The 11,708-nt window shown below is 32.7% G+C and overlaps 1 protein-coding gene across 1 annotated transcript; it reads left to right on the forward strand.

Moving 5' to 3' along the window:
* Window positions 1-157: 157 nt before the first annotated feature.
* On the forward strand, window positions 158-11,697 carry LOC143064036 (proteasome subunit beta type-1-B-like). Its single transcript, XM_076236539.1, has 6 exons — window positions 158-318; window positions 5,442-5,549; window positions 6,072-6,153; window positions 8,185-8,314; window positions 10,362-10,468; window positions 11,421-11,697. Exons 1-6 carry the CDS (start codon window positions 230-232, stop codon window positions 11,604-11,606), a joined length of 702 nt encoding a protein of 233 aa, XP_076092654.1. The 5' UTR covers window positions 158-229; the 3' UTR covers window positions 11,607-11,697.
* Window positions 11,698-11,708: the final 11 nt, after the last annotated feature.

Raw genomic sequence — 11,708 nt, forward strand, 5'->3', positions numbered from 1 at the left:
GAGATTTCACTACAATGAAAAATAAGGACAATCTTTATTCATAAATATATCAGCCATAATATTTCTTTGTATTTGATGTTTCCAAAATTTATAATGACAATCGGAAAATTTTCTTAAAAGAACCGAAAAAAATAGATTTTGCATAGCCGATCTTTGTTGTCACGTGACTTAAACGAGATCATAAATTGTAAAGCGAAAATAGCACTGTCATACAGCAGACAACTTGAAAATGACATCTGTACTCAGTCATATAAATCAGGAGGAGTCACATTATGCTCCTAAACAAGCATACTTCAATCCATATGAACAGAATGGAGGGTATTACATTTTTCCTCTCATGTAAAATTCACATATATCTATATCATGATATCAGAAAGTAAAATGAAAAACTAAAATGATGCACATTCAAGTCATTTCACATAATTTTGTTCTTTGAAACGATCATTTTATTGTCAATGAAACAGCTATCAACCTAAGAACAAGGCGTTGTTGTAAGCAAGCCGCCTGTCTGTCCACTTGCTGATTTTTTTTACATGGTTACCAGGGCTTTCCATTGAAATTGAAGTAGAAGGCTCAATTAAAAATATAGGCGGCTGTAACATGCGTTCGGCGAAGCCGGACGCCCACCAAGCTGTAAGCTTGGTGCCTTACGGCCGGGGTCTGGGGGCCGCTCAAGGCCCCCAGAAGCTCTGGCATAAATAGAGCAAAATCCTGCATTCTCGCAATCTCCTGGCACCTAATTTCATCTTTCAAATGACCATTATTTATGTATGAAATTAAAGAAAGAAAAAAAAAAAACTTAAAGAAATTTCATTTTTTTTTATGTTAGTTTTTTATTTTCATTACCTTATGCTTAAAATTCATTTACTTTAAAGGAGTTTTATTTAAATAATCATCCGGTTTGTTACAAATCTTGATCGATTTATTTTGCATAAATACGTGCATTTGTAAACAAATGACCCCCCTTTTCTCTCTTAAGACAGTTACGCGTATTTAAATCATAATTATTTCTCAAGCATTGACAGAAAATTGATATATCCTCTGATTTTCTCTTTTTTTTTGTAAACTGTTCAATAAGTAGGATACATAAATCATTAGGAAATGTTATTCATTTGAGGTCGAGTCGACAATATTCTACTTTCGTTTTTGACCCACGTGGGCTTTGAAAAATGAACTTCAAAAGATACTGTTTTCCAGATTCTGAACAATATGATCTACTACACTTTCTTTAATTTGACTAATAATATTCCATAACATAAGATTGTCATTCTATCTGATTGTCTTCACGTTTCAAAAGCCAAAAAAAACAACGAGTTAATGACTATCGGAACGTCTCTATTGTTATCGTTCAATGACCACCGGAACGTCTCTCTTGTTATCTTTGAAAAGAAAGAAACGATGCATTCTGACTTTAAATAGACAACCAATCAGTGACCTGAATTCATGTGAACTATATTTAGCCCAAGGTAAACACTGACTTTTCATCCTTGTTTATCGTGACCGCGACTTTGCGACAATACGTCTCTCGGCTGCCTGTAAACATTTGAAAAAGATATTTTTTTCTTTTTGAATTTATATTTTTGTCAGTGAAGTAGCCGGCACTTGAAGCCACCGTAAGCGGCGGATTTCCGCCGGCTACCGGCTTCAATGGAAAGCCCTGGGTTACAAGTTTCAACATGAGAGTAACTTTGCCATGACCAAGTTATACATACACCTTATCGCCATTTGTCCGCCATTACTGGATATCACACAGGTTCCCATAAAATTTTGACTTCATAAAGCAAAATATCTGACGCCACAATGGAAAAGTGATCTTTGTATGCGTCAAAAGTTCAAGTGGCAGGGTCAGCCGGGATTAGCGATAAGTACGTGTATTGGGCATACACCATAATGTTACTAGCACCACTCAGACCTGCAACCTACGTAGCCTGATTTTGTTGGTATCATCCTGTTATTCATGCCTCAACCGGAATCCAGATATAGGGATCGTAAACAAGTCAAATCATTATTTAATTAATTTTCGTCAAACATGTCAAAGGCAATCATCAATTCTGATTTTAAAATTATACTTTAATTTACATAGAAAAAAGATTTTTTCATACATGTATGTAACACATGCGTGAAATTGTTTTTAGCAAATTTAGTATTAAAATGCAAATTGATTTCACGCTAAATTAAATGAGTGCAACTATTATCTGTTGTACAAATATACATGTTGTATTCAAACACTTTTAAAGATAATTAAGTTAAATAATAATAAAAGCAGGTGATTTCCTGTCAATTTGATAAACAAAACAAATCCAGAAATGAATCCAGAACTATTGTACTTTAATTTGATCGCAAAACGTCCGGTTTCAATTTAGTCAAATCGAAAGAAATGTAAGCAGTGTCTGGAAATTAACCAGCTTGATTCATTAAAATCATTTCAATTTTATACTGTTGCCTTCCCTAAACTGTTCTTGAAGGTAATGGTGAGAAATTTACTCTGTAAATGCAATGAAACAGCAATACAAGTTCGTCAATTCTATGAATCTAGTGAAGTTGAAAAGGGGCACCTGCTTAAAGTCTTTTCAATCATCTCAAAATGACCAAAATTGTATGGAAAAATTTCCAGATCCTTGCTTTAAACTGCTATTTTCTGCTACATTATACAGTTAGTGTCAAATTGGTTAAAGTTTTACTATGATTTGTCAAATAACCTAATCCTGATTTGTCAGAACTCTCAAATAATTCTCATTATTTTTCGGAAAAAGAATAATGTGAATTGTCAAAATCAGTTCACTTTTATCGTCTAAAGAAATTATCCATTTAATTGTCTGACATGCACCAAAAATTAACGTTCAAGTCATTTGACAAGAATCTTTCCGGTTATTTTTCATAAACAGGATAAAGGTACCCCCAATGAGTACAACAGTCTGTTGTACCCATCTTAAAGAGAAAAAATAATTAGTCAAGTTAAGAGTACTTTTTAAAAGAAATTAGTTTGAGCGCTGACCATAAATCATTTAATGAGGTATGAATGCTCTTGACTTTGAAAATTGAAAATTTTTTGGTTGTATATTAGTATCACCTTGGCATCGTCTTCTGCGTCGTCGTCACGTGCATCGTCCGAAGACATTTGGTTTTCGCAATATAACTTTAGTATTAGTAAATAGAAATCTATAAAATTTACACTTAAGGTTTATGACCACAAAAGGAAGGTTGGGATAGATTTTGGGAGTTTTGGTTCCAACAGTTTAGGAATTAAGGGCCAAAAAAAGGCCCAAATAAGCATTATTCTTGGTTTTCGCACAATAACTTTAGTACAAGTAAATAGAAGTCTATTAAATTTAAACACAAGGTTTTTGATTATAAAAGGAAGGTTGGGATTGATTTTGGGAGTTTTGGTCCCAACAGTTTAGGAATAAGGGGCCCAAAGGGTCCAAAATTAAACTTTGTTTGATTTCATCAAAAATTGAATAATTGGGGTTCTTTAATATGCCGAATCTAACTGTGTATGTATATTCTTAATTTTTGGTCCCATTTTCAAATTGGTCTACATTAAGGTCCAAAGGGTCCAAAATTAAACTTAGTTTGATTTTGACAAAAATTGAATCCTTGGGGTTCTTTGATATGCTGAATCTAAAAATGTACTTAGATTTTTGATTATTGGCCCAGTTTTCAAGTTGGTCCAAATTGGGTCCAAATTAAACTTTGTTTGATTTCATCAAAAATTGAATAATTGGGGTTCTTTGATATTCCAAATCTTACTGTGTATGTAGATTCTTAATTTTCAGTCCCGTTTTCAAATTGGTCTACATTAAAGTCCAAAGGGTCCAAAATTAAACTAAGTTTGATTTTAACAAAAATTGTATTCTTGAGCTTTTTTGATATGCTGAATCTAAACATGTACTTAGATTTTTGATTATGGGCCCAGTTTTCAAGTTGGTTCAAATCAGGATCCAAAATTATTATACATAAGTATTGTGCAATAGCAAGAAATTTTCAATTGCACAGTATTCAGCAATAGCAAGAAATTTTCAATTGCACAGTATTGCACAATACAATGTAGCAAGAAATCTTCAATTGCACAGTATTGTGCAATAGCAAATATTTTCAATTGCACAGTATTGTGCAATAGCAAGAAATATCTAATTGCACAATATTGTGCAATAGCAAGAAATTTTCAATTAATTTGAGTTATCTTTCTTTGTCCAGAATAGTAGTTGAATCAACTTAAATCATGTTTTATACAATATACAATATATATTCACTTTTACTACCAACTGATAAATTAAAACAATCTTTACCATTCAGTGATAACAAGCACCTTTTGTTACATTTTAATATTTTATGATGTATTTAAATGAGTAGTTATTGTTGCAGACTCCATTAGAAATTTAAATTGAGATCAGTTTTGGTAAAAGGGAAAGGGGGATGTGAAAAAAAAAATGATGGTGGGGGTGGGGTTAAATTTTTCTCATTTCAGATTTCATAAATAAAAAGAAAATTTCTTCAAACATTTTTTAGAGAGGATTGATATTCAACAGCATAGTGAATTGCTCAAAGGAAAAAAAAGTATTTTAAGTTCATTAGACCACATTCATTCTGTGTCAGAAACCTATGCTGTGTCAACTATTTAATCACAATCCAAATTTAGAGCTGAATCCAGCTTGAATGTTGTGTCCATACTTGCCCCAACTGTTCAGGGTTCAACCTCTGCGGTCGTATAAAGCTGCACCCTGCGGAGCATCTGGTTTATTATGGGCCCAGTTTTCAAGTTGGTCCAAATCGTGGTCCAAAATTAAACTTTGTTTGATTTCAACAAAAATTGAATCCTTGGGGTTCTTTGATATGCTGAATTTAAACATGTACTTAGATTTTTAATTATGGGCCCAGTTTTCAAGTCGGTCCAAATTGGGGTCCAAAATTAAACTTTGTTTGATTTCAACAAAAAATGTATATTTGGGGTTCTTTAATATATGATTAATCTAACCATGTATTTAGATTTTTGATGTTTGGGCCCGGTTATGAAATTGGTCCACATTGAGGTCTAAAGGGTCCACAATTGAACTTTATTTGATTTCATCAAAAATTGAATTCTTGGGGTTCTTTGATATGCTGAATCTAACCATGTATTTTGATTTTGGATATTGGACCATAATAGGTAATATCCAATTTAAAATTTAAAGTTTTTAAGTTTAAGTTCTTGGACCACATTCATTATGTGTTGGAAACCTGTTTTGTGTCAACTATCTTATCACAATCCAAATTCAGAGCTGTATAGGTACCAAGCTTGAATGTTGTGTCCATACTTGCCCCAATGTTTAGGGTTCGAACTCTGCACTCCTATAAAGCTGCGCCCTGCGAAGCATCTGGTTTTCAATAAAAAAACATAGGGGAATAATCCAATCATTAAAAATATAGGAAAACTGTCATTGATGATGAAATCACTTTTTCAGGACAGTGTTAGCAGTTGCGGGTGAAGATTTTTCAGTAATAGCATCAGATACAAGGTTGAGTCAAGGATTTTCTATACACACGAGGGATCTACCAAAGACCTATAAATTGTAAGTTAAATGAGTAAACATGGAATCTTTAATTTTTTGGTTGATAATATTTCTTGGTGGCAAATGGTCTCAGTTCATGTAATTCATAGACGGTATTACCAGCCTATATGGCAAGTGCATTAGACTTTAATCTTGGTCAGTGTCGTCAGTTTTCATGCTGAAGTCTATAGTTCTTTCCTCAGGCACCAGCTTCTGGCACCAATATAATCATGATAATACAGTTGGTGTTTTGTTTAAGTTGTTTAAGTTTCCTATTTTACATATATATTTCTTGTGCCTCTTGCACTCAGAAAGTATATATATATATATATATACATGTAATAAATGTAAATTTTAAGATATTTCTGTAGTTCATAATTGACCATGTGATGTTTATTTTCTCAATACACCATATTTATTGAAACAACAGTTAGTAATTATTGTTGAACATGTTCATGCTGTTGGACAATAACAGAGATGGAGGATTTAATGACAGTTTTGACAAGAAGCATAGTTAAGAGTTAATTTTCTTTTCTTTTGTAGGACATCTTCAACAGTTCTTGGAGCATGTGGTTTCCATGGAGATACACTGACACTTACTAAGATTTTACAAGCAAGACTTAAAGTACGCTACAACTTTTGTTTTATTGTATAGATGGAAGTACCTTAAACATACATATTATTATTGATATAATTCTAATCATTTGGTTTAAAAATAGTTTATAATATAAGCTGTTTTTGGTAGAAATCAACTGTATGCAAATTCACATACATGACATATACATTTATAAGACTTAGTTGATTTCGGAACATTCAAATAGGAAACAAAATATGAATGTAACTCTTGTTTTGTAGGGTACTTATAACAATTTAATTTAACGAACAGTTACAAACATTCCGTAGATTTTTTCCAACCAAAATAGGTTAACAGATGTACATGTATTGATATTCGTTTGTACACAGTCCATTTCTATCCGACGCAGCTCATTTGATATCTTTTGGAGAAATCCCATATTCTACATGTAGTTTAAACGGTATATATTTATATGACAAGCTATAACAACCTTTCTTATTTATGTGTTTATAATGCGTTTCCTAGTTTTTACTTGTAACTTTAATTAGTTTGAGATGTTTATGTTTAAATTTATCTCCAAATCCTACAGTCTAAGTGCCCAGAAATTAAAATTAAAAACAGAACATATGAAATAACTTTAACGTCTATGAATGGTATAAGAAAATTATATAGTTGTCATGACAATAATTGTCATCATGATCAAGTCAACATTTGTTTTCCTCTATCTGTTGGTAAAAAAGACAGGTTCAAGCCAGAAGTATGTCAATTTATTATATGTGCAGTAACTAAAGCATAAATAATTTCTTGCTATAGAATAAATATTTATATGCAGTTATATAATTATTACATGTACATGTTCATGATGAATGTACTTTTAATATTACATTTTGCACATTACCTTTTTGATTAACTGATTATTGATTTTATTTAGCTTCATTTATTTCATCATAATCTGGATATAGGAATATTAATTAACAGGATTTGAAATGATAGTGGACAGAAAAAGGGTACAGATAATTAGGGCCCCGCCGACTAAGGCGGGTCGCCCTATAGTGATCAGTCTGTCCGTCCGTCCGTCCGTCTGTCCGTCCGTCCGTCTGTCCGTCCGTCCGTCCGTAACACTTTAACTTTGTGTCCGCTCTATATCTTAAAAACCGTTATGATTTCAAAGTTTATACTTGACATCCATTTTAACCAACACCAGAGGGTGTGTCATGATGTATGTAAAACTTCCTAGGTCAAAGGTCAAGGTCAAAAACTTTGGTTTCAGTTGACAACCCTGTGTCCTGTGGTGAAGATCGTGTCCGCTCTATATCTTGAGAACCGTTATGATTTCAAAGTTTATACTTGACATGTATATGAACCAACACCAGAGGGTGTGTCATAATTTATGAACGACTGCCTAGGGCAAAGTTCAAGGTCAAAAACTTTGGTTTCAGTTGACAACCCCATGTCCTATGGTAAAGATTGTGTCCGCTCTATATCTTGAGAACCGTTATCATTTCAAAGTTTATACTTGACATGTATATAAACCAACACCAAAGGGTGTGTCATAATTTATGTGCAACTTCCTAGGTCAAAGGTCAAGGTCAAAAACTTTGGTTTCAGTTGACAACCCCATGTCCTATGGTAAAGATCGTGTCCGCTCTATATCTTGAGAACCGTTATCATTTCAAAGTTTATACTTGACATGTTTATAAACCAACACCAAAGGGTGTGTCATAATTTATTTACAACTTCCTAGGTCAAAGGTCAAGGTCAAAAACTTTGATTTCAGTTGACAAACCCATGTCCTATGGTAAAGATACAATTTTTTAATGCACATTATTCACAGCGGGGCCCACAGAGATGGCTCCCATCTCAATGATATCTAGTTCTAACTACTACTATGGTCAGTTTAGAGGTTAAGAGCTTCTTAAATGGGGCAAAAAGTAAGTCATACACCTATTACATACACAGCAAAGATGACAAGAAACATCCCTTATGCTTTATGACTAGTGTTTGCAAAAAAAAAAAATCAAATGGAAACTGTCTTTGATACACATATTTGGATTTGCTAATTATTTCCAACTTTTTCCCCAGATGTATGAACACGAACACAACAAGAAAATGTCAACAACAGCTGTAGCTGCCATGTTGTCTACCATGCTTTACTCCAGGAGGTTCTTCCCCTTTTATGTCTATAACATTGTAGCTGGGCTAGATGAGGAAGGTTAGTTCAATAGTTGATAATTATCATGATTATATTGCACAGAGACTTTGAAGCTTTCTAAGATAACAAAAGAATAGAATGTATATTTTTTTTATTTCAACAAAATGTTACATAGAACAGACATTAGTTTTACTTTTCAAGCATGGATACAAAGCATCTTCATTGAATCCTAAAGTTTATATTCTAATTAGGTCCATTTGGAATCAATACTTCTGATATATTATTGGTATAAATGGTGATCAGTTGCATGTTGAATTTGAGGCTTCAAGCTTTCAATCATTCTTAGGTGGCTTTGAAACTGATAGAGTTTGAATGTTAGGTTTTCTCATTATGTGTGTTTAAGGAGAAGTATTTTACAACCCAATGTATCATGCGACTATAGCATCTTTTTAAAGCAGAATCAAGGTAACAATCTGTCATCCTTTATTAACTTTTTTATTATTTTTAGCTCACCTGGCCCAAAGGGCCAAGTGAGCTTTTCTCATCACTTGGCGTACGGCGTCCGGCGTCGTCCGTCGTTAACTTTTACAAAAATCTTCTCCTCTGAAACTACTGGGCCAATTTCAACCAAACTTGGTTACAATCATCATTGGGGTATCTAGTTTAAAAATTGTGTCCGGTGACCCGGCCAACCAACCAAGATGGCCGCCATGGCTAAAAATAGAACATAGGGGTAAAATGCAGTTTTTGGCTTATCACTCAAAAACCAAAGCATTTAGAGCAAATCTGACATTGGGTAAAATTGTTTATCAGGTCAAGATCTATCTGCCCTGAAATTTTGAGATGAATTGGACAACCCGTTGATAGGTTGCTGCCCCTGAATTGGTAATTTTAATGGAAATTTTGCTGTTTTTGGTTATTATCTTGAATATTATTATAGATAGAGATAAACTGTAAACAGCAAAAATGTTCAGTAAAGTAAGATCTACAAATAAGTCAACAAGACCAAAATGGTCTGTTGATTTCTTTAGGAGTTATTGCCCTTTATAGTCAATTTTTAACCATTTTTCGTAAATCTTAAGTTATCTTTTACAAAAATCTTCTCCTCTGAAACTACTGGGCCAAATTAAACCAAACTTGGCCACAATCATCATTGGGGTATCTAGTTTAAAAATTGTGTCTTGTGACCTGGCCAACCAACCAAGATGGCCACCATGGCTAAAAATAGAACATAGGGGTGAAATGTAGATTTTGGCTTATAACTCTGAAACCGCAGCCTTTAGAGCAAATCTGACATGGGGTAAAATTGTAAATCAGGTCAAGATCTATCTGCCCTGAAATTTTCAGATGAATCTGACAACCTGTTGTTGGGTTGCTGCCCCTGAATTGGTAATTTTAAGGACATTTTGCTGTTTTTGGTTATTATCTTGAATATTATTATAGATAGAGATAAACTGTAAACATCAATAATGTTAAGCAAAGTAAGATTTACAAATAAGTCAACATGACGGAAATGGTCAATTGACCCCTAAGGAGTTATTGTCCCTTATAGTCTATTTTTAACAATTTTCATAAAATTTGTAAATTTTAACTAACATTTTCCACTGAAACTACTGGGCCAAGTTCATTATAGATAGAGATAATTGTAAGCAGCAAGAATGTTCAGTAAAGTAAGATGTACAAACACATCACCATCACCGAAACACAATTTTGTCATGAATCCATCTGCTTCCTTTGTTTAATATTCACATAGACCAAGGTGAGCGACACAGGCTCTTTAGAGCCTCTAGTTTATATTGTATAAAGTTTATGGCTAGACATCTAAATTTTTGAAGATTTTTTTGTAATATTCCATTGGTATTTGTAATAATACTACTAACACATACAGTTCATTCATTTTGATAAAAGGTTTTAGAAATATGTTTTTGGCCTTTTTGTAGTTTTTAGATGCTTCATTAAATTGAGAATGGAAACAGGGAATGTGTAAAAAAAAACAAGTAAACTGTATGCACTTATTTGAACAATAGTGGATGGTTGTGTCATTATCAATCATACCACATCTTCCTATTTTTATATAAACTAATGAGATTTGATATTTTATTTGTAGGTAAAGGATGTGTATTCAGTTTTGATCCTGTAGGATCTTATGAAAGGGAAACATACAGAGCAGGAGGATCAGCCAGTGCTATGTTACAACCTTTACTAGATAACCAGGTTAGCATGACAAAAAAAAAAAAAGACTAGAAAAGATTTTGAAAATATTTAGATAAAAATTTGGACATCAAATAATGTCCTAAGAAATCAAATTGCTTACCTTTTTCAAAAATGATAATTAGAAATCAAATCATACACCTTATACATGTATAATATTGAATTATAGTATTAGGATCGAATTGAATCCTTTCTATTTGTTTATAAAATAAAAGAGAGAATCAAATTATATACATTACATGCCTTATACATGAATATAAAATTTATGTACATCATAGGTTCAGTCAGAGAAATATCAAATGGCATGGTATAATAAGGCATTATTTTTGGTGCAAAGGCTACATATATTTATTTCTTTGCCAAAGTAGGTTGGAGTTTGGGTTCGAGCATTTCTTCAATAATTGCAACTATTGATAGTTTTTCAGTTGATGAATATTATTTAGAAGTGGAAGACCACACCAAATTTGGGTGACCTTTACCACTTTTCACATATTTTTGCTTGGTTTTGCATTAAGATAAGTTTCAAAGCAGCTATTCACAAATCAGAGAGAACTGATCTTTTTGTCTAACAGGTGACACAACATGTTTAGTGACTAAGTTCTACAGTTAACTTAGATAACCATGACTTGAATTCATTTATGGATGAATGGCTATATTTTTTTTTATAAAGGTGCAGATCCAAGCAAATACAAATCTAAGTGGGGTTATCCTTTGCAAGTTGATGCATCATTTTCAGTAAACGAAGATGTTCTTGAATTATATGACCTTGATATTTAATAATGATTGAATTTCTTTCAAATAAGAATGGGATTGTTCTAAAAAAGCTAAATGATATACATGTACTAAATTGGCATTAAAACAATGTTAGTTATTTACCATTTATACAATGTATCACACATGACTGGTATGACAAACATGAAATAGATGCTTGATTTTGATTATTTTGTACTTTTAGATTGGTTTTAAGAATCAACATGGAGTAACCAAAACACCTTTATCACAAGAGAAAGCTATTAAATTAGTTAAAGATGTGTTTATATCAGCTGCAGAAAGAGACATATACACTGGTGATGCTATTGTATTAAACCTAATTACAAAAGATGGAGTTAAAGTGGAAACTTTCCCTCTGCGTAGGGATTAACTTCTATAATCTCATTGACTTAGTGCTTTGTTTGTAAAATCTCCATTATATTTCACTGTGACAAGTTCATAATAAAATATCATAAAACATGGTTTCTTGTTG

The sequence above is a fragment of the Mytilus galloprovincialis genome, chromosome 2 (genome assembly GCF_965363235.1).
Source record: "Mytilus galloprovincialis chromosome 2, xbMytGall1.hap1.1, whole genome shotgun sequence".
Lineage (NCBI taxonomy): Eukaryota > Metazoa > Mollusca > Bivalvia > Mytilida > Mytilidae > Mytilus > Mytilus galloprovincialis.

Bases quoted from the DNA above. Each gene is read 5' to 3' on its own strand.
- LOC143064036 (XM_076236539.1), top strand. From the start codon at position 230: ATGACATCTGTACTCAGTCATATAAATCAGGAGGAGTCACATTATGCT. The intron at 319-5,441 runs GTATTACATTTT...TCACTTTTTCAG, and splicing joins CCATATGAACAGAATGGAGG to GACAGTGTTAGCAGTTGCGG. The intron at 10,469-11,420 runs GTTAGCATGACA...TTGTACTTTTAG, and splicing joins AACCTTTACTAGATAACCAG to ATTGGTTTTAAGAATCAACA.